This window comes from Molossus molossus, unplaced genomic scaffold (genome assembly GCF_014108415.1).
Source record: "Molossus molossus isolate mMolMol1 unplaced genomic scaffold, mMolMol1.p scaffold_m16_p_19, whole genome shotgun sequence".
Taxonomy (NCBI): Eukaryota; Metazoa; Chordata; class Mammalia; order Chiroptera; family Molossidae; genus Molossus; species Molossus molossus.
In genome coordinates, this window is record NW_023425354.1 from 2543059 (window position 1) to 2565659 (window position 22601).

Genomic DNA, 22601 nt, shown 5'->3' on the forward strand with positions numbered 1-22601 from the left:
CGGGCTGGCACACGTGTGGGCACGACCGCCCGTGTTCCCAGTCAGGAAAGGGGTGCTGAGGACCCTGTGCCTGCTGAAGAGGCCCAGGGGCACCTGGGAAGGTGGGGATGGAGCCCGCGTGGCCCTGAAGCCCCTCCACTGTCCTGCGGGCTCAAAGTGTGCGGGCCTACCCCTGCACCCCTGCACCCCTGCACCCCTGCCGCTGCCGCCGGCCGGAGCAGAGCTGCACTGCCACCTGGCGGCCTCTCCCCTCACTACAGCACCAAGTCCAGTCCGCTGACAGCCGGACAGGCAGCTGGGAGGCCCGTGTCCCAGCCCTGGCACCACTCCACCCCTGCACTGCCACCTGGTGGCCTCTCCCCTCACTACAGCACCAAGTCCAGTCCGCTGACAGCCCGGACAGGCAGCTGGGAGGCCCGTGCCCCAGCCCTGGCACCACTCCACACCTGGCAGCAGAGGTCGAGGACCGTAGGGGTGGGGAAGCAGCCCCACCACTGCCCTCGGAGGCCTGGGTAAGACTCGGAGAATGAGGGGCTCACGACCTTTGTCCCCTCTCGGGCACTGGGGGGGGCCTGGCCCCAGGGAGCAGCGAGTGGCCCCGCCGTCAGCAGGGGAACTGTGTGGCTGGAGAAGCCACCAGCTCATCCCCTCCTCCCCAAGCAGAGCCACCGGTCACCCTGAGACTGAGAGGGAGAAGGGGGTGCTGGGGGAGGAGGAAGCGAGAGGAAGGACCCACCCCCGCGAGCCCGCCCTGGGAGACACAGGAGGGGCTGTGGGCTGGGCTGCACATCTGGGCCCCCCCCCGGGCCTCCTGCTCCCCAAGCCTGGACCCTCGCTCCCCGTGGCAGCCTCCCCCATGCCTACGACCCTGGAGACAGCGGGACACAGCCAACGGGGACGCTCCAGAAATGGGCCCAGCCCAGGGGACAGTAAACTGGGAGTCACAACACAAAGCAGCCTGGACCTCAGCGACCACCCTCCAGGCGGAGGGCCCCCGTGCCGGCCCGACGGCCTCTGCAGGCGGCCCGCACGCTCAGGCACGTCCCAGGGCCTGCTCCGAAGCCCTCCAGCCGCGAGTCGGGTCCATCCTAACTGTCCCGTCTGTGCAATGAAAGGTCACCATTCACGCGTCAGCCCGTGAGGAAATCCCCTTTATGGAATTTTCTGGTTTCAACTTCCCCGAATCCTTCCACGTTTCCCTGGGAGCTGTGTGCCACAGAGAGGAACTGGACAGAGATGGGGCCCACGCGCCTCAGGGACCCGCACCCAGCAAGCTGACTCCTTGGCCTTCCCGTTCCCAAGGCCCCGGCCCGAGGTCCACAGGCCCTGGCTGTGCCGCGGCCGCGGCCGCGGCCGGCCCGGAGGAAGCCCCCGCCGTGCGGTGGAGCAGGCTGGACGTTTGCTCACGTGCCCGGCACGGAGTACAGCATGGCTGCCCTGCCCCACTCGGCCTGGGGCACCAGGAAGCCCTCCCTGGGGACAGGCTCCACCAGGAACTCCACACGGCCGTCCTGGCCGGGCCCAGCCTCTGCCACAGCCAGGCCCACGACCCGGTACTGGTTAACGAAAGCCAGACCCAGGAGCGTGGGCTTCTCGGGGCCCAGAGGCCCCCTGCCGGGAGCGCGGCCCCCCGTCCCTTGGTAGCAGTGGATCCGGAAGCATCGGACGTGGGCCAGGGGGTAGGACCAGTGCAGAGTGCAGCTGAGCCGGAGCCCAGCCGGGGCGCCCGCCCCCTCGGGAGCCGCCCGCTGCCAGTGGACCCTGGACAACGAGGTGGACTGCACGTGGGGCAGAGGGCTCAGCAGGCTGTCGGCATCCACCACCTGCGGGGAGAGAAGGCTCAGCCGGCTGCAGGTGCCCACACACGCCCCCCCCCGCACCCTGACTGCTCCCTAAACCGGGGAGGACGCTCAGCTCCGCGGCATCCCGCCTGCTCCGCACCGGGACAGGCACCTCAGGGGAGCCCGAGGAAGTGTCCCCTGGACCCTGACCTGGATCTCTCCAAGGCGACAGGCGAAGTCCTCGGCGTCCTGGCTGCCGGGGGGCCGAGAGAAGCTGACGAAGAGGTCCTGCAGGAGGCAGCCTCGCAGGCCCAGCTCATAGCAGCTGAGGGCAAACAGGCTGGTCACGGGCGAGCCTCCACGCAGAGCCCTCCCTCCAAAGTGGGCTGTGGTCAGCGGGGACCCCAGGCCTAAGGCGTGGTCACGGCCCTCCCAGCAGGTGTCCTGGGCTTGTCTCTGGGAGCTGCCTGAAACTCGGGGGTCAGTCCAGGGCCGCCATCCCCCCGGTTCTGGAGCTTCTCACTCCTCAAGTCCCCACCGCAGAGTGGCGTCCCCTGTGGTCTCCACAGGAAGGAGAGGGACTCACCGCTGGACCCAGCCCCCACTGAGCCGCTGGCCACAGTGGGCCGCCCATCTGGCCAGCTTGGTGGGGGGCTCCTGGAGGGGTCGGGGTCTGTGCCTGGAGCTTGTTCCTACTGCAGAAGGAGACACGGGACTTGAGGAAGAAAAAAATCCACCAAAACCAGACCAGAAGGAGTGACTGAGCAGGGAGCAGGTGGCCCCGGCTCATGGCCTGCCAGGACAGGCTCAGGCCGCAGGGGCAGGAGACCAGGTGGACAGGAGGCACGTGTTCGGTGGAGAGCCGGCACTGCCACCACTGTCTCCTGGCCTCGCCTGACCCCTGGCTGGCCGACCTCTCCGTGCCGCGCCGGCAGGCCTGCTCCCCGAGGGGCTCCGGGCCAGAAGCTTTGACTGACGGGAACTTCCCTGTCCAGAGCTGGACCACAGTGGCGCCATCAGCCACAGGGCCGACACTGCCAACACCCTGCCCCCCGAGGTGTCCCGAGAAGGGGAGAGGCCTGGAAGGAAGGCAGGAGCCACCCCGTCCCCTCACCATCCAACACTGAGATGGCCCCGACGTGACAGCTGCCTGCATCCCCTGTGGTGAGCTCCAGAGCTACCCCGACATTCGACGACCCTTCGAGCTTATACACCAGGGACAGGAAAATTTTGGGTGGTGCTGGGACCTGCAGGGAGAATAACCTGGAGGACGAAGGGCCTGTGATGAGAGGCCACAGAGGAACCCGAGAACCCGGTGGGCTCCAGCCGCACCACCGCTCCCTCCCAGCACAGGAGCTCACACAGACCGGCCCGCGTCCCAGTCCCCCGCGCCAGGTGCCCTGTGGCTGCGCGTTCTGTCCCGACGTCCTGCGTGCTGGAGGAAGCTAAGCAGTCAGAACCACAGGAAGAGTGGGCGTGGGTGCCGGGGCACGGAGTTCACGCGGGGACACTGCTCTGCGGGACCAGCTGTGCTGGAGACGGACCGCACCAGCGTGGGTGCCGGGCCGGGGCATGGAGTTCACGCGGGGACACTGTTCTGCGGGACCAGCTGTGCTGGAGACGGACCGCACCAGCGTGGGTGCCGGGCCGGGGCACGGAGTTCACGCGGGGACACTGCTCTGCGAGACCAGCTGTGCTGGAGACGGACCGCACCAGCGTGGGTGCCGGGCCGGGGCACGGAGTTCTCGCGGGGACACTGCTCTGCGAGACCAGCTGTGCTGGAGACGGACCGCACCAGCGTGGGTGCCGGGCCGGGGCATGGAGTTCTCGCGGGGACACTGTTCTGCGGGACCAGCTGTGCTGGAGACGGACCGCACCAGCGTGGGTGCCGGGCCGGGGCATGGAGTTCACGCGGGGACACTGTTCTGCGGGACCAGCTGTGCTGGAGACGGACCGCACCAGCGTGGGTGCCGGGCCGGGGCATGGAGTTCATGCGGGGACACTGTTCTGCGGGACCAGCTGTGCTGGAGACGGACCGCACCAGCGTGGGTGCCGGGCCGGGGCATGGAGTTCACGCGGGGACACTGTTCTGCGGGACCAGCTGTGCTGGAGACGGACCGCACCAGCGTGGGTGCCGGGCCGGGGCATGGAGTTCACGTGGGGACACTGTTCTGCAGGACCAGCTGTGCTGGAGACGGACGGCACCGGTGTGCGTCGTCCACACCACTGGGCACGCGGAACCGGCTCAGGGTGAATCATGTTACTTGTACGCACTTTTCACCACATAAATAAACAAAGCTCACTTCAGTTCTGCCCAGTGAAACAGGTCGCAGGACGACGGGAGCAGCTGCTGACGCCCACACATCTCCTGCCTGCTCACACACCTACCTCACGGCCACGTGCCCGATCTCGGGCGGCATCAGCCCCCGGATGAGCAGGGAGCTGCCCCCGTTCCAGGCGTCTGCCAGGCAGCTGTACGTCTTCACCGAGCCCCGGCCATTCTCTTCCAGCCTGTGCTCCCCAAACAGGGGCTGGAGCTCCTGGGCGCTCGGGTGGTACCAGGGCCCCACCGCCTCCTCCTGGAGAGAGCAGCGGGACAGGGCGGGCTGCAGCAGGCTGGGCAGGGTGTGCCGTCCCCTCACGGACACCCGGGCCCCCTCACCTCTCCCAGGTGAGGCCCCAGGTCACCCCGCAGCACGGTCAGGAGCCCCGGTGCCCCCAGTCACCCAGCATGGTAACCCACACACCTGGCCGTAGCAGACTCTGCGAGTCCCCAAGCCCAGGCAGAAAGAGGTGACAAAGGGCAAGGAGCAGATGCTATGGGTGGGCAGGTAACGAGTCAGCAAACTCCAGAACCTGCAAAGAAACACGTCGGGGCACAGCTGATGTCGGAGCAGAGGGCACGTGGCGCCCCGAGCTCCCTCAGCAGCTCCCCCGCGTCCCTTCCACAGTCACGCAGGCCCCGGACCACAGATGTGTGGCAGGCGCACGTCTGTGGGCAGCAGCCCCTCGGGGGCTCTAGGTCTGGTCTCTAGGCCCCTCACAGCCCAGGTGGCCATGCCCTCGTCCTGCCTTACGCAGCCCTGGAGAGCCAGGCCAGAGCCCTCGCCTGAGACCCCTTGTCGCCCGAGACCCTCGCTGCCGTCAGCCACGCTCAGCCCCTGGGTCGGGCAGGACTCACCTGTCCTGGTTCTGGAAGAAATCCGTCTTCTCCAGACACTCGTACACCCAGCCGGGCGCAAACAGGGCAGCCGAGAAGCCGTGCTTCCGGATCAGCTCCAGCGACTGGGGACACAGTGGTCGGACGATGGCACACCAGCGCATGCCAGGTCCAGGGGGGCCCTCGCCCAGCTCCCCTCAGCTCTTCAGGCCCGCCCCCTGGCGTCCCCCCGACAACCCGAAGTGGGCAGGACTGCAGGTGGGGCGCTCACAGGCTCCCTGTCTCACCGCCTCCCGGCAGCTTGTCAGACCCACGGGGGCTGGAGAGGATCTCCAGCTACGGGATTAATTTGACCACTTAAGCTCCATTAGTGAGGAGAACGTCCGCGGCACCCAGCAAGGAGCTGGGCAGACGGCCCACGGCAGGCACATCAGCCCAGTGCCCAGCCGCCTCTCCTCGCTGCCCGTGGGACCCCCGCCTGCAGACGTCACCAGTCGTCACGCCTGCGGCTCCGACTGCAGGTTTCGCCTGTGCTCAGCCCTACGCTGCCGAGAAAGGCAGCCCGGGGATGGGGCTGGGTGTCCCCAGTCACCCGACGCTTTGAGATGCTGGCTCAGCACCCCTCCCAGGATCCGGGCGAACAGTCGGCAGGGCGCACTAGCGCCCCATGGAACACAGGGCTTCGAGGCACAGCCCGGCCTCAGGGCAGGTCACGGGTGTTTCTGGTGCCTCGGTTTCCCCCTTCTGGGAAGAGTAGCTGCCACCTGCCTTTGCCTTGGGGTCAGATGGGAACAAAAGACCCGCACACGGGGCCTCGGGGAAGGTGCGCAGACCATTGTCCTGAACCCCCGCCCCCGCCCCCACCCACCTTGTTGGTGTCGAACCGGCCCCCCACGACGTGCCCCCGGGCGAACACGTCCACGCCCACGTAGACGTCGGCCCGGCGCTCCCCAGCCTGGCCCTGCATGCGCTCCAGGTGCTCCTCCCGCCAGTTATAGTTGGTGAAGATGCCGTCACAGGAGTCGAAGAAGACCCTGCAAGGAGGGCCGCGGTGAGGGGCCGGGGTCCAGCCTGCGTCCCCTCCCAGAGCCTGCCGCCCACGCACAGCCTCAGCCACGGCCGCCTCCAGGACCGCGAGCAGGGCCTGGCCCGTAAACCATGGCCCGCAACCCCGGCACAGCGCCCGGCGACCAGAGGGCTCTGCCTTCTCCCTCGTCACCCCGGGCAGCGCGCACGCACTGTCGCCTGTCCTGTGGGCTCACCTGTTGTGTTCGTTCAGCTCATCCTGCCACCTGAGCTGCCCAGTGCTCACCACGCTGTCATACCAGAGCACCAAGCCCCCCGGGACCTGCTGATGCAGCTGAGAGGTCAGGTACTGAAGGAAGCGGGGCGTGTTCCCCACGGCGGCCAGCTGCAGGGGGAAGCAAGACCCTCAGTGAGGCCCAGAGGGGCTTGTCACAAGTGCCTGGCACAGGACAGACAGGACACCTGATCCCACCAAAAGAGCCATGGTCCCAGAAGCCCCGCAACCCCTCAGCCACCGAGGGAGGCTCCAGCCAGATGTCCGACTTTCCTCCCTGAAGCAGGAGGACACGGACACGGCCGCCAGGGAGAGATTAAACGCCAGGAGAAAGGAGGGTGTCGTGAGAGGAAGCCACAGTTGTAGCCCAAGCCAAACAGGGATGGAGGAGGAGCAGGACGTGTCGCCTCGAAGGAGCCATAGGGGCAAAGCTCAGCCGCGCAGGCTTCCGGACGCAGGCCGGGGAAGGTTCCGTCTCCGGGTAACACAGGCAGGAGCTGGCTCTCACTGGGAAGCGAGAAGCGGCCCCCGCTGCCAAGGGGAGCAGGCCTGGGTGCGGGCGAGGTGAGGACGAGGACACAGTGTGGGGGACACCCCACGGCGGCCGGGGCTGAGCTGCACCAGCGCCGCGAGAAAGGCTGTGCTCACACTCAGAGAGTTTTCGATGTTGATCAGCCAGCCGTCAAAGTGCAAAAACTGAGCCATGAGGACCAGCCGATCTGCCACCGCCTGGTAGGAGCGATCGTCCCCAGCCAGGAAGGCTTCGCACAGCTGTCCACCCTCCTTCCACTCGGTGATGAACGTGCCTGTGGGACAGCAGGGAGGTCAGGTGTGGGAACTTCCCCTCCTGACCGACGCCATTCACAGTGCGGTTCCTGCACCAGCAGCATCACCGGCGGGCTCTGAATCAGACCCCCGGGGGTGAGGCCGGACGCAGGTGAAGGCTTGAGAAACACTGCTGTACGCGGGGGCCAGCCGCCAGCTGTTGTTATAAACACAGCTTTACCGGAACACAGCCACTCGTTTGCCTGTTGTCTACGGGGGCTGCTGTCTCAGCAGCTGCAAAGCTACCGCCATCCACCATGCTTTCCAGAACAAGTCTGCCTCCACCTGCCCTACCCATCAAAGCAGCCCCAGGTACAGTTCCCCTCACTAGAAGCACAGCCCAGCCTGTTCGCTGGGTCACCTGGCAGGCAGGTGTGCTAAGGAGTCTGGCTGAAGCAGAGGCGCGTCCTGGGCTCCTTACCCAGCACGCAGACCCCATGCCTGTGGGCAGCGTTGATCCAGCCCACTGGGGGGACAGTGACCATATGATGGCTGAAGTACACAAAGATGTCGATGTGTTGCCAGTGGTAGAAGGTGTAGGGGTTCTGGGCCGCTGAGCCCTGAATAAACCTGAGTAGAGAAACAGAACCCAGTCAGGGCCACGAAGCAGAAGAAAGACACGGCGACGTCCAGGTGGAGAGAGCAGCCCCGAGTGGAGTCTCCTGGGTCCCGCCCGTCCACTGTGTGCCAGGCACCGTGCGGAATCTGGGTGAGCGGCTGACCACAGCACCACCCCGACGGCACGAGGATTGGTCCTCAGGAAGTTTCCCCCAGGCCGTGCAGGCTCTGCCGTCGGATCCCCGATGCCCAGAGGAACACGCAGAAGGGACGAGAAGCAGCAGTCCTGCCAAAGCTCCAGGTGTCGGGCGGCCAGCTCTGAGTGGGCAGCTCCTCCAGGACAGTGTCCCGGCGCAGGAGGCCCCAGATTTCACCGGCCGCCTCCGCCTCGACCTGGCGGCCAGCTCTGAGTAGGCAGCTCCTCCAGGACAGTGTCCCGGCGCAGGAGGCCCCAGATTTCACCGGCCGCCTCCGCCTCGACCTGGCGGCCAGCTCTGACGCGCACAGTCCCGGAACCGTCGTGTCCGAGATTGTTTTCTGGACACTGCAGATGAGTGAGCTGATACAGCAGCGCGGGGCCTTGTCCCCAGCTGGGAGTGGGAGGGGCAGTGACACGCGAAGCTTCCAAGGCCAGAGCCAGGGGCCCAGAAGGAATCAGAGTTCGGGGACAGGAGGAGGAGCAAGAAACCGGGGGAAGAGCCAAGTTTCCGGCCAGCTCTGAAGAGGGTGCCCTGCTGCTGCTGTGCCCTGGCCAGCTGACCAGATTCAGGCCCAGGCGGAATCGGATGGTCTCGGAGCAGCACGGCTCCCCGGCCCCCCCCTTTCCTGCCACATGAAGCACTGAGGCCAAGCTGCTCTCCCGCCCGTCTCCTGACTCCCCATCCGGGCTCTTTCGGCCATGCGGCACCCTCCCTCCCCTCCAGCCCATCCACCAAAGAAAACAAGCAGAAGATGACAGCCGACGATGTCCTCGCAAAATCCTCACTTGTCATCCAGGTACCCGCCCATCATGTCATGGCAGAGCAAGGTCCGGGGCCTCCGGCTGCTCAGGGGGGGCTGCCGACTCTGGAAGGGCACCAAGGCCACGTTAAAGCCGTCCTCCACGTCGGGCGTCCACGCCAAGAGTTCCTCCAGCGACGACAAGTAAAAGCTGATGGGGCTGGTGGTGTCCTTGTCATAGTACCTAACTGGGCAGAAGAGGAAGCGGTGGGAACTATGAGATTATTCACGATGCTCTGACGATAACCGAGAGCTTGAGACAGGAAGGAAGTGGGCAGCCTGGCCCGGAAACCCCACGGGAAACTCGGGAGACAGCGTTGAGAGCCGGGGGGTTTCTTACCTGGCAGAGGATCCGGGGTGAAACTGACCACTTCACGAAAGACTGCTTCGTCTTGATCCTCTTCAATCCTAAGCCAAGAGGGAGTTTTTTACTTTGTGTTTCTATATTAAAGGGTAAAGAAAAAGAACACTCAGAAGCAAATGGACCAGGCCCCATCTAGACACGTGGAGGGAGAGATTCTCTGGCTTACGTTTTTCAATGGAAACATGCGTTAAACCAGGTCCGGCAGCCCGTGTTAGCAACAGGCTCGGCCTCTGCTTGGACAGACATACTACCCCTACCTCTCTCTCTGTGACTGAACACCTTCCCCTCTAAAACAGCCACCAAATAGCACCCTGCAGAGACCAGCGACATATCCCTCCTAGGTTTTGCTATAGCCAAGGAGCAGGACAACTCAAAGATAGATAGTTGAAGGGCCAAGCGTCTCTACAGCCTACATTTCCCGAAGTGTGTTCCGTGGAACCCTAACTCCCCAGGGAGGACTGTTACGGGGTGCCACATCAGGGTGTCATGCAGGGTTGCGCTAGGGAAAAGAACACCTTTGGTACGGTAAGTTGGAAAACCCTGGATAAATGAATTAAACAGTGTTCACTTTTTTTTTCCCCCTTTATTGATTTTAGAGAGAGAGGAAGGGAGAGGGAGAGAGAGATAGAAACATCGATGAGAGAGAACATCGATTGGCTGCCGCCTGCACGCCCCCCACTGGGGATCGGGCCCACAACCTGGGCATGTGTTCCAACCGGAAATGAACAGGCAACCTCCCGGTGCATGGGTCAAAGCTCAACCACTGAGCCACGGGGGGACAAACAGTTTCCCTTTTAAAAGTTGTTATTCTTAGAGCGGCGGGGAAAGATGCCCGTCACTGGCCCTGGGCTTCGAAGGTGGAGTCCTCTCAACCTGCCGGCGTCCGAGGCCACTTGCTCGCTAATGGGAGTGGATCCTCTGCCCGCACCCCACTTGTGGGCAAAAGCCCTCTTTAGGATCTGCCACGCCTGAACACGAGCTGGACCTCCACGGGGGTCAGGGCCCCAGAACCACAGAGGCGGGTGGAAGGGACCAACGTGCCCCCTTTCTGGCTCCACTTGCGCAGCAGCCAGCGGCCCTTAGCTTTCCACCAGCGTCCGGCCAGAAACACCCACCCAGCTCACTCCTTTGGGCCTATAAACAAAACTCGGGATGCTGTTCCCACAAGGCGGCCCCATCCGTGCACCCAGCTTACCCCCAGGTCAGCAGGTGAACGAGGGCCCGGCCCAGAGGGCACGTGTATCGCTTCCCACGCCCGTGCCTCGGCTCCTCCCGGTCCCTCAAAGTGGAACACCCTCCTCCCCGCTCCCCATCTACTGACACCTTCCTCCGCCCTCACGGTCCAGCCAGCGTGGACCCCAGTGCATCCACGGCCCCCCGTTCCAGGTGCCCACATGCACGGCAGGGGAGCACGCCGGGGCCCCTCTGCCCCTGCGGCCGCCGGGCTCTGAGAGCTGCCCGGCGCCAGCTGCCGTGCGAGCGGGGCAGGACCCTCCGCGGGCCGGGGGCGTGGGGGTGGCAGACCGCTCGCCAACGGGGCCCGGGCCGGGCGCCCCCCGGCTGCCTCCCACTGCCGGCCGCGGGGAGCGCCGCAGGACCGCCCCCCGCCTCCGCGCACCTCCTCCGCGGCCGCGGCCCCGGCTGCTCCTGCGAGGTCCCCGGCTGCGGCTCGCTCAGCACCCCGGGCGCCTCCATGACAGCCGCGCCCGCCACCGCCCACTCCGCCGCCGGCCGGCCAATCGCAGGCCCGGGCCCGCCTCGGCAGCCGCCCGCTGGCCAATGGGGACTGCGCGGCGCCGCTGCCCTGCTCCGACTGGGCGCCGGAGGACTGGCGCTCTGGGCTGGTCCGCGCGGCCCGGACCTTATAACCAGAGGGCGGTCTGGGGGCGGGGCCGGCGAGGGGCGGGGCCGGCGAGGGGCGGGGCCGGCGAGGGGCGGGGCCTGAGCGGGATCTGAGCCCTGCGCGCCCAGAGACCTCCTGCGCGGTCTCAGGTGCTCACCAGCCTCCTTTCTCCGGCAGGTCACGCAGTCGTGAGCCCAGAGGGGAGAGGGGAGCTCGGTTCATCCCACCCCTCCCTCTTCGCAGGTCCTTTCCAGAAAAGGGCACATCATAATCCCCCTGCAGGTGTAAGTACGGACAAGTGTGCAAGACTCGACTCCTTCGCAGAGGAACCCGGCGTGTTATAACCCGTTCAAAGGGCCATCGACAGAGACCTGAAATACTGAAATAAATCGGTAACCGGAGGCAGAGCTCGTTTTTCTACAGGGTGGGGTGAAGGGGATCCCTGAGCCTCTGGACAAATCAGTTTGCACTGTGTGAAAAAGACAGTGGGGGGGCTGGGGTCACACAAGAGCAGGGTGCGCGGTGAGTACCCCATGCATAGCTTTCCACTGGAGCACACGTTGTTATACACCCCCAACCCTGTGCCCTGCGGGGCCCCCAAGCAGAGCCGGCGGTGTCTCAGAGTTCGCCTCTCCCCAGCATCTTGGGCACAGAGGAGCTCACTGTAAAGGTGATAGAAGGGGCCTGGGAGGCCAGGTTCAGGCTGGGCCCCACAGAGCCAAGCTTGGGCCAGCCCAGACTCTCTTCGCCCAGTCCCAACGCCTCCGTGCAGCTGGGAGTGTCCCAGCTGGCCTGCAGCTGCCACCCACGCCAAGCGCAGTGGCCTCTTTATTATCGTTGTGGGCTTTGAACTTTACAAGGCCCCAAAGCTTCCAGAAAGCCCGAGCGAGCGTGGGGGAGATGACTACGGCTGTGGATGACTAAGGCTCTGGCCCTGCTGCCTCAGGGACCGGTTACTCAGAAACAGGAGACAGTGATCCCAGGGAGATCCGAAAGACCCGGCAAGTGTGCGGAGAGGAGGGGAGCAGGGTGGCCGAACTCAAGCCAGCTGTGCTCAGGTGAGCACGAGGATGTACGGTCATTGCATGGTCTGCACGGAGCCTCGTGTTCCCGGGCGCTCACCTGTAGCTGAGAGGTAAAAATAAAGTCACTCCATCCTTAGAACTAGGACATACTCTTAGAGATACTTTAAATGGGCCTCAGGTAATGCTCGGTCCCTGGGGGGATACTGGCCAGGGCTTCCCATCTCTGCTCTTCTCCGTAGGTGGGCCTCTGGTCTAGGGATGCAGGAAGGCACAGGTCACCCTGTGCACATTCCCTTGGGCAGGGAAGGGTCGGGTCTTGTGGCCTCTGCACTGGCCTGTTTGCTGTCTGCCCAGCAGGCCCCTGTGGCTACTGTTCTCTCTGGGGATCGAGACGAACCTGGAGGTCCCCACATCTTCCTTGAGCTCATACTGGTCCCCAGTGGGGCTCCAGATCCCTCTGAGACCTGGTTGGGCCCCTAAAACCCTCATCTTGTAGGGTTTTTAGGTAAAATACAGGGCACCCAATTCAACTTGCATTTCAGATAATAACAGGAACCTGGGACATGCTCTCACCAAACAAAGATTTCCCGTTCTCAGAATGAACTGGGACCCTGTCTTTGCTAAGCCTGGCAGCCCTCCCTGTAGATCTGCACTTTGGCCTGGCTGCAGACCACCACCCTGCCCTGCAGGGCCCCTCTGGCACCTCCCGGCAGGCTCTGAGCTGTCCTGGGCTCTGTCCACACCCGCGTAGGAAGCCAGGTTGGCTCAGCAAAGCGGAGCCTGGAGACCTCCACTGCGGACCATTCTGGGTTTCCAGCCCGGTGTTCCCAGGTGGCCTCAGGTTTTCTGCGTTGGCTACTGCACCTGCAGCTCAGCCAGGCCACCGTGGGAGGTCTGGGCTCACATCTACCCGCTTTCCTCCATCCTGTCCCTCAAGGCCTCCCACAAGTCCTGGGACCAGACACTAGAACCAGGTGAGTGGACATGGTTGTTGATATGTGGGAAGGTGTGGCAGGAACTAGTTGTTCCCAATACCCCCCTGCCCCTGTCCTTTAGGAAGAGAAGCCCCACGACTTAGCTGCCTGCTGGCTCCCCAAAAGAAGACAACACCCCCAGCAGCCCTGACAGCTGCCAGGGTCTGTGCGAGCAGGGTCTGGTTTACTAGGCAAGGACTGAAGTGATGTAAGCGAATCTGTTGTGCCTACAAAACGGAGGCATGCCCGCCCCTTCTCCTGCCCTGCTTCCTGCCGGGTGCGCGTGTGAGGATGTCATGGTGGAAACCAGCAGCCATCTGCGGCTATTAGGTGGAAGTTCATGTCAAAGTTTGCTCATAGAATTCTCCCAAATGCTCGGCGCTGGGCTGGCCTCAGGCTCCGGCAGACTCACCTGTACACCCACGTCAGGCTGTGCCCAGGCACCTGCCCAAACATCCTGCGTATTGACTGCCTACCCCGGCCCCCGTGCACCTCCGCTTGTGAACACAGTCTCGCTGCACCAAGCTAAATGACAAACCTGGGAGGCCTGTCCTTGCCGGGTCCCTGTGTTATTACTTTAACTGCACAGACATTACATTCACCGTCTCCTTTTCATTATTTAAAGCAGCGCAAATACAGTGAGTGTTTTCCCCCATCCACCTCCCTCATGGTTTCCTCGCCTCCTCCCCGTCCTCAGAGACCCCTCCACATCCCCCCAATACCAGCAGATGTTCTACAATCTGTGACGCACACGCATGTACCTGAAACTCTAACGTTGTTTGTGTTTTATAAAAGCGGTGTCACGTTGTACAAATTATTCTGTGTCTTGCTTTTTGCCACCTAGTGGTATTTTTTGAAATCACGCCACATCAATTTATACAGCTGGTATTTGTTTGTGTTTACTGTTATTTGATACGCTATCCCAGTATTATTTAATACGCTATCCCCGTATTATTTAATGCCTCCCAGTCTACTTGCCCAACTACTCATCAGGGACATGGACATCTTCGGATTTTTTTGTTTTTTTAATTTTTTTTTCTTTATTGATTTTAGAGAGAGAGGAAGAGAGAGGGGGAGAGAGAAACATCAATGAGAGAGAACATCGATTGGCCGCCTCCTGCATGCTCCCCACTGGGGATCTGGCCCACAACCTGGGCATGTGCCCTGACTGGGAATTGAACCGGTGACCTCTTGGTGCAGGGTTGACGCTCAGCCACTGAGCCACACCGGCCGGGCTAAAATGGACATCTTTGTCTAACCCTTCTTGGGCACATACATGTTTTTTTCTTTTCCAGATGAAAACAGGAGTGAAGTTTCTAGCAGTAATCACATTTTCCATTTTCCCAGTCACTCCCGGACTCATCCAGAGGGGTCCCCTGGGCGTCGTCCCCAGCCCGGGATGAGCAGCTTCCCCGAGACTCTCCAGTACTGACGTGTGGAACCTGAAGGATCCGTGCCCGCCCGACCGGGGCACACAGGCGCCCCGCTGATGTTGTTCCGCCGTCTGGAAATGACATTTCTTCTGTGACAATCCTTCTGGGGCCCTGGTCCTCCTGGGCTGTCTTTTCTTACCGGGGCGTATGTAGGAGGCTGTTGTATCTGCTGGGTTTTGCCTCTTACCTGTGAAGACAAAGAACATCCATGTGTGGCTCACCTTGGGTGGTACAGGTGTGTGGGGTTTTGATTCGGTCACATTATTAGCAGCATCTCTCTGGTGTTGCTGTTCACTCCGGTTTGGGGGAGCTGCCCCGACTTTCCGGTCCTGGAGACCTTCTGGATTTGTAGCTAAGAATCGTCTGTAGCTGTCTTTGTTTTTCACCTGTAAAACTTCCAGATGCCTTTTGAGGACAGATCTTTCATAGTTCATCTTCCTTTTTGGTCCTGGGCCTGTTTCGATGTTTCTCCTTCTTCCCAGGCCAATTCGCTCATTACTGTTTGCCTAGGAGAGTGTCCATTTCGCGGAGGCTCTTTGTTTCTTCTGATCGTATTTTTTTTTAATCCCTTGGGTATGTGTCTTTAATTCTGACCTTGTTTACTGGTGTCTGTCGTTCTCTCTCGATGCCCTTTTTGCTGAAGGGCTGTCTGTTTTCCTAGTCTTTTCAAAACACCGGCACTGAGATTTGTTCTGTGTGCTTGTTTTTCCTGTGCCCCTCGACTCCCATTCATTTTCTCTCCCCCTATTTTCTTTGGATTTCTTTGGAGGACAGTTTGGTTTGCTTATTTTTGAATCTCTCCTGTTTTGCTGGGAAGGCAGTTGAGGGGACACATTTCCCCTCACAGAGGTGACTCACTGTGCCCCACAGGTTCCGGTAAGTGGCACTTTCGTTTTCATTAAGCCCTGAAGGCTCTGTGATTCCTGTCGGTCCCTCTCACCCTGCAGGGCGGCGCGCGGTTTGGCCGCGGTACAACCCCGCAGTCTGTTCTCCTCGCATTCGTATCTCTGTGCCTTTTCCAAAACGTGTCTCCCTGCCCCAAAGTCATGAAAACACGGAATATTCCACCCTCTGTTATTTTTCAGAAGTTCGGCTTTGGTGGGGGGGGGGTGTTTGTTTGTTTTTTTGCTTTTTGCTTTTTCTCTCAGGTCGACAGCTCGCCGCGAGGTATTTCTGTTTCTGATGTCAGGGTCACCCTTGCCTTCAGCGTGTGGCTCCCTGGTGGTCTTGGGATCCGGGGAAGATGTCCCGATGGTGGCCCATGTGGTGTCTCGCACCCTCCTTCTGTGTTCTCGGGGGAGGTGACCCTACAGTTCTCCTTCCTGGCACTTTTCTTATCAGGTGTTGGGTGAGATTATGATAAAAACGAGTTGGAAAAATGTTCCTTTTTTCTCTTTTCCAGAAGAGTTTGTGCAAGATGAGGGCTATTTTCCCACAGGTATTTGGTAAATTTTACTCAATTTTCTGAGCCTAGAAGTTTATTTTGTGGAACGCTTTTGATGGCAGGTTCTACTTTATCCTTTTAAGACTATTCAGATCGCCTGGCCGATGCAGCTCAGTGATTGAGCATCGACCCTGCACCAGGAGGTCGCCAGTTCGATTCCCAGTCAGGGCACATGCCCAGGCTGTGGGCCCGATCCCCAGTGGGGGGCATGCAGGAGGCAGTCAGTCGATGTTCTCGCTCATCGGTATTTCTGTCTCTCTTCCCTTCCTCTCTCTCTCAAATCAATAAAGAAGGTGAGCCCAGCTAGCTCAGTGGGTAGAGCATGGGACTCTTAAAATCAATAAAGAAAAAAAAAAAGACTATTCAGATCTTCCCTTTCGTCCTGAACTAATACTGTGAGCTGTGTTTTTGAAAAACAGCCCTGGCCGGTTTGGCTCAGCGGTTAGAGCGTCGGCCTGCGGTCTGGAGAGACCCGGGTTCGGTTCCCGCTAAGGGCATGTACCTTGGTTGCAGTTTGTCCCGGCCCTGGTTGGTCGTGCGGGTGGCAGCCACTCGATGTGTCCCTTCACGTCGATGTTTCTCACTCTCTCTCCCTTCCTCTCTCTCCCTCCCATTCTATCTGTACCAAAAATGGAAAAAATATCCTCGGGTGAGGATAAAAAAAAAAAAAAAAAAAGAAAAACAGTGTTTATCTAACTTTTCAAATTGATGAACATAAAGTTATTCCTAATAGTCACTTACTATTTTCCATGTCTGGGGCATCGGAAATTCATTTTGTTTCTTTTCCTACTTCATTCATTTTTCCTTTCTCTTTGTCTCTTCTCCCTTTCTTTGGGTTTCGTTGTTTACCCCTAGCTTCTGGAGGGCCAAGCTTGTCCTGACGGCCTGCCTTTCTTCTCGAAGGCCACAGCCAACGCTGGGCGTGAAGCGTAGCTTCGGGAAATCCCCGAAATGTCTTTTCTTCATGTTCATTAACTTCAAAATACTTTTTTTTTATCCTCACCCGAGGACATTTTTCCATTTTTTGTACAGATAGAGTGGGAGGGAGAGAGAGGAACAGAGAGAGAGAGAGAAACATCGATGTGAAAGGGACACATCGAGTGGCTGCCACCCGCACGACCGACCAGGGCCGGGGACAAACTGCAACCGAGGTACGCGCCCTTAGCGGGAACCGAACCCGGGTCTCTCTGGACTGCAGGCCAACACTCTAACCTCTGAGCCAAACCGGCCAGGGCAATTTTCTGATTTTCTTGGGATTAATTTTTCTAATCCCTGAGTCATTGAGAAGTACAGTCCTTAACTTCCAAACCTTAGTTTAATTGTTGCTATTGATTTTTAGCCTCATTGATCTGTACTCAGAGAATGCACCCCGGATCGTTCAACCCTTTGAAAGCAAAACTTGCCCTGTGGCTAAAATGTCGTCAGCGTTCAAACATAGTCCGCGCTCACCTGGAAAGACAGAATTCTGCAGCCGCTGTTCGACGTATGAGCATGACGTTAGATTTTTTATAATCACTTTGTTCAAACCCTCTGTGTTTGTATTGATTGACTAAAATGTGATCAGTCTGCCTTTGCTGAGGGAAGTGTGTTAGATTTTCAGTTTGTTGATGGCGCCTTTGCTCAGCTCGAGTCTGTGCTTTGGGGCACAGCGGCCCGGGCAGTCCCTGGGGAGCTGACTCAGCCATCATGACACGAACCCTTTGGTTCTGTGATGCTTTCTGCACTCATATCTACTTCGTCCCGTATTCTTTTTTTTTTCTTGATTGATTTTAGAGAGAGAGATAGAAACATCGATGAGAGAGAACATCGATTGGCCGCCTCCTGCATGCCCCACACAGGGAATCGGGCCCACAGCCTGGGCATGTGCTCTGACCGGGCATCAAACCAGCGACCTCTTGGTGCAGGGTCGACGCTCAGCCACTGAGCCGCACCAGCCAGGCCGTGTTCATTCAGTGAATATCGCAGGCAGGTGTCTCTTTCCCCTGCCTTATGTTCACCCCTTTCACATTCCCGCATTTTAGGTGTATTGTCTTGTGAATGGTTGGTGTTTTCAATCTTGTATCATAATCTTTGCCTTTTTTTTTTTCATCCTCACCCAAGGCTATTTTTCTGTTCATCTTCAGATAGAGTGAGAGGGGGAGAGAGAAACATCGATGTGAGAGAGACATATCGACGAGTTGCCTCCCGCACGACCCAGACCAGGGCTGGGGACTGAACCACAGCCGAGGTACGTGCCCTTGACTGGCATCGAACCCGCGACTCTTTGGCCCTCGGGCCGATGCTCTAACCGCTGAGCCACACCTGCCAGGCTGTGCCTTTTCATTGGAGCAGTTTACCCATTTGCATTTAATGTGATCGGGACTAGATTGGGTTGTAAATCGATCATTGTACTAAGGGCTTTATATTTTTCCCCCTTAGTCTGTGTTTTTATTTCTCTCCTTTCATTTCCTCATGGCTTGGTTGAGCTACAGTTCGAATATCATACAACTCGTCCATTTGAAGTGCTCGTGTCAATGACACTTAGTATGTTCGCAGAGTCACGCCTACATCCCATTGAGAACACGGCGTCGCTCCAGACGGCCAGCCGCAGTCACTGCCCGGCCCCCGGCCCCACTAGGCGACCCCCAGTCCCCGACCTGTCTCTAGGGGTGTCCATCCCGGACATGTCACGTGACCACGCCGTGTGTGGCCCTTTTGTGACAGGCTTCTTTCCTTTGGAGGGATGCTTCTGAGGATTACCCCCGCTGGCATGTGTCGGGACTTGGTTCCTTTTCTTCCCAGATGGCAGTTCACCGTGTGGGTATGCCTCGTCCGTGTATCCGTCCGTGCACCGAGGGCCGTGTGTACTGCCCGTGCTGTCTGGGTGCCTGTGGGCACTGCTCTCGGGCGCATCCTTAGGAGGGGCTCCAGGTTTGACATTTTCGCGAGCCCCCGGACTGTTTTCCAAGACAGGACTTTTCATGTGGGCCGTTGTGGGAGACATTTTGCCCAGTGTCAATTTTGTTAAAATCTGCTCTGCTATCACCTGCCCCAAGGCAGGATATCTCTGCATTCTGCATTTCTTTATCTCTGTATTTTGCATTTCTTTAAGTAACCATTTACTCATCAGCCAGTCTTCACTGACCTTTTGTTCCTTTTGTAGTATTTCCTAGAATTGCTTCGGGCAAGCCTGGTGCTTGGCAACAGGTGCTTCTTGCCCGACCAGGGCCGGGGACAAACTGCAACCGAAGTTCGTGCCCTTAGCGGGAACCGAACCCGGGTCTCTCCGGACTGCAGGCTGACGCTCCAACCGCTGAGCCAAACCGGCCAGGGCCAAGACAGGACTTTTCATGTGGGCCGTATCTGTCTAAACTAGCACCCAGTTCAGCCCTGGCCAGTGTTGCTCAGTGGTTAGAGCGTCGGCCCAGGGACCAAAGAGGCCCAGGTTCAGTTCCCGCTAAGGGCACGCACCTCGGTTGTGGTTTGTCCCTGGCCTCGTTGGGGTTGTGTGGGTGGCGGCCACTTGATGTGTCTCTCTCACATCAATGCTTCTCTCTCTCTCTCTCTCTCTCTCTCTCTCTCTCTCCTTCCCACTCTATCTGAAGACGAATGCAAAAATGTCCTCGGGTGAGGATAAAAAAAAAAAGTAAACCAGCACCGAATTCAGCGTTTTGGTGGCTGGCCCTTTGCTCCTGCGCCCCCTCTTTCACTCAGCGCCGGTTTTCCAGGGACGCGGTCTCCCAGCTTCTGTCTGCTTGAAAGTGTGTGTGTTTTTTCGGTTGTCCTCGGGAACTTGAGATCGACGGCTAGCCTTTTCAGCCCTTTAAACATACCATTCCGCTACCTTTCGGCTGCCACCCCTTCCATAATGGTCAGTTGTCAGGCTTATAACTGCTCCTTTGAAAGGAAACATTTCCACTCGGCCGGTGTGGCTCAGTGGCTGAGCGTCGACCCTGCACCAAGAGGTCGCCGGTTCGATTCCTGGTCAGGTTGTGGGCCTGATCCCCAGTGGGGGGCATGCAGGAGGCGGCCAATTGATGTTCTCTCTCATCGATGTGTCTCTCTCTCCCTTTCCTTCCTCTCTCTCTAAAAATCAATAAAGAAAAAAAAATTTTTTTTTTTTTAAAGAAAGGAAACATTTCTGCCCTGGCCGGTGTGGCTCAGCAGTTAGAGCCTCAGCCCGTGAACCCAAGAGCCGTGGGTTCGATTCCAGCCGAGGGCACGTACCTCGGGTGCAGTTCGTCCCCGGCCCCGGTCTGGGTCGTGCAGGAAGCAGCCAGTCCATGTTTCTCTCTCTCTCTCTCCCCTTCCCTCCCTCCCACTCTGTCTGAAGATAAATGGGAAAATATTCTCAAGTGAGGATTTAAAAGAAAAAAGGACAGCATTGCCCCTCTTTCCGTTGCCAGCTGTCCTCGTCTCCGGCCTCCAGGGGTCTCTCCACTGTGGCCGTGCTGGGTGTGGTGCTGACTGTCCTGCTTGGGATTTGTCAGCTTTCCTGGACCTGTGCCTTGGCGACTGCCATCCGTTTGGTGACATGCTCGTCCGTCCGTCTCACTGATCCTGTTGCGCCCTGTCCTCCCTCCCGGGACCCCTCCCCACTGAGGCCCCCGCACGGGTGCCCCTCCATCCGATTTCCACCCTCGTCTCTTCCTGCGCTTTCTGGACGTCTCCCCGGTTTGTCTTCTCCCTCGCTGTCCCTTCAGCTCCGTGTGACACACCGGTGCCTGCCCCCCCCCCCCAGTCCCCTGGTGCTCACCTCCAGAGCTTCCTCCCGGTTCCCCGTGGTTGTGTGTCTGGCTGTCCGCCTCGGGGCCTGCCATGCCCCTCTCAGATGCGGCCGCACGGTCCTCCGACGCCGGGTTGTGACAACGCGGGGCGTTTTCCCCACACGCTGCGTGTTTCCGGGAGGCAGGCCCTCGGGCCGCGTGGACCACTGGCTCAGGGGCCGCCTCCGTTGACCAGTTGGAGCATTTCTTCATCTTCAGAAGGGAGGCTTCCCAACGATCCAGAGTAATGGCCTTCTGGGTCCATTTGTGAACACCTCCGCCGCGGACGGCCCTGTCCTGGCCCGGCCAGCACAGAATGAGAAGCGGCTGCTCCGTGCAGCCCGAGGGGGCGCCGGTCCCCAGGGCAGGCTTGGTCGGGGCATTCGAGGGGACTCGGCCGTTCCCGGCCCTACTGCTGCACAGGCCTTCGGAGAGGAGGGCACGGTCCTCCGTGTGCTGTTGCTCTGGAATGCTTCCCTTGACGCCCTGGGAGTGACCTCGCCCGTCAGCGGCTCCAGACGCTCGTCCGGCCTCGGGAGCTGACCCTATCCTGCCGTCTCTCCTCACGCCCGGCCCCGGCCTCAGCCAAGCCCAGGACAATAAGACCGGCTCCAGGGGTCACGCTTCTGGAGCCCCCGACCTTCCCGGACCTCAACAGAGAAAGACACGCGAGGGCTGGCGTGCCTGTGTGTGGCCGGTGGCTGTTTTTTTCTGCAGAAGGCTTTACCGTTGCCATTTGGTCCACAGCTTGGGAGAGGGCTCCAGGGAGGTGAACAGGCTGCCCAGCAGCAGCAGGGAGAGGCCCAGGCAGAGGCCGGGCGCCGGGGCACGCGGAGGGGCCCTCGAAGGCGGAGGCTAGGCGCCGGGGCACGCGGAGGGGCCCTCGAAGGCGGAGGCCGGGCGCCGGGGCACGCGGAGGGGCCCTCGAAGGCGGAGGCCGGGCGCCAGGGGCACGCGGAGGGGCCCTCGAAGGCGGAGGCCGGGCGCCGGGGCACGCGGAGGGGCCCTCGAAGGCGGAGGCCGGGCGCCGGGGCACGCGGAGGGGCCCTCGAAGGTTCCGGGTGGTGCATGAGGAAGAGTCTTTGGAAGAGACACTGGCCCGGCCCAGCCTGCGGAGGCGGCAGGTGCCGCCGTCTTCTTGATGAGGTTCACCCCGCCCAGGAAGTGGTTCCCAGGAAGTCAGAGATGGGCGTCTGTGCGGGCAGCACTCGGCCTGGTTCGAGGTCCTCCCCAGGACCACGGCAGCTCCCACGACACCCTGAGTGTCACCCCGTGGTCGTGGGGAGGCCTCTGCGGGTCCTGGAAGAGGGCGCGGCCCCCTTCGGTTGTGAGTCTTCGAGAGACACAGGCGCCCTCGGCCTGTCCTCAGCCAGATCTCGGGCCCCCGCCCTCCGGAGCCCCAGCCCCGGTGGAAGCGAGACAGGTGGGTGTGGGCGGCCGCGGTGCAGGCTGCCGGGAGGCCGACGGGCTCCGCCGGGGTGGGGTCGTGCTGACGGATCCGGGAGCTCGTGGTTGCTGGCAATAAGGTGACGACTGGTCCCCGGGCCAGGACCGCACGGGGTTCTGGAGGTGGAGACAGAGACAGGTGGGAGGGTGTCGGAGGGTGTCGGAGGCTGGCGGAGGGCGCCCCGTCTGCTCTGCCCGGACACGGTGGCAGCAGGAGCAGGTGGCGTGAGGGGGGTGCCGAGGGCTTCGCCTGTTACTTGTTTCCTTATGACTGCTTTACTGAGATGAAGTGCACGTGCCCCAGCTGGACTGTGCGGCGCAGTGGCCTGTCGTCTGTCCCCAGTTACGCCACCACGTCACACTCACTCCGGAGAGGAGCCTGGTACCTGTCAGGGGTCACGCCCCATTCTTCCCAGTTCCCCACCCCAGCCGATCCGCTCTGTGTCTGTGGGTCCTCGGGGTGGACAGCACTTCCTGTGAGTCACAGCCCTGGTCTTGGTGACCGGCTCCTCCTCCTGACGTCATGTTTTGCGGGCTTGTCTGGGTTGCGGCAGGTATCAGCGTTTCTCCCCTTTCGGTTGCTGAAAACCACGGATGGAGAGGCCACATCTGTGTGTCCGTCCATCGGCTGGGGGACGGGGGGCTATTCCCACTTTTGTTGGCTGTGAGTGGAGGGGCTGTGAGCACCCACCTGCGGGTGTCTG

The 22601-nt window shown here is 60.6% G+C and overlaps 1 protein-coding gene across 1 annotated transcript; it reads right to left on the reverse strand.

The window, feature by feature from the left end:
• Positions 1-1367: 1367 nt before the first annotated feature.
• On the reverse strand, positions 1368-10682 carry ENGASE (endo-beta-N-acetylglucosaminidase). Its single transcript, XM_036268324.1, has 14 exons — positions 10606-10682; positions 8964-9031; positions 8610-8811; positions 7488-7636; positions 6890-7047; positions 6204-6352; positions 5810-5975; positions 4963-5066; positions 4529-4637; positions 4170-4360; positions 2896-3044; positions 2368-2476; positions 1992-2106; positions 1368-1823 (listed from the first exon to the last, which is right to left on the reverse strand). The coding sequence occupies exons 1-14, from the start codon at positions 10680-10682 to the stop codon at positions 1404-1406; spliced, it is 2166 nt and encodes a 721-aa protein (XP_036124217.1). The 3' UTR covers positions 1368-1403.
• Between the last annotated feature and the right edge of the window lie 11919 nt (positions 10683-22601).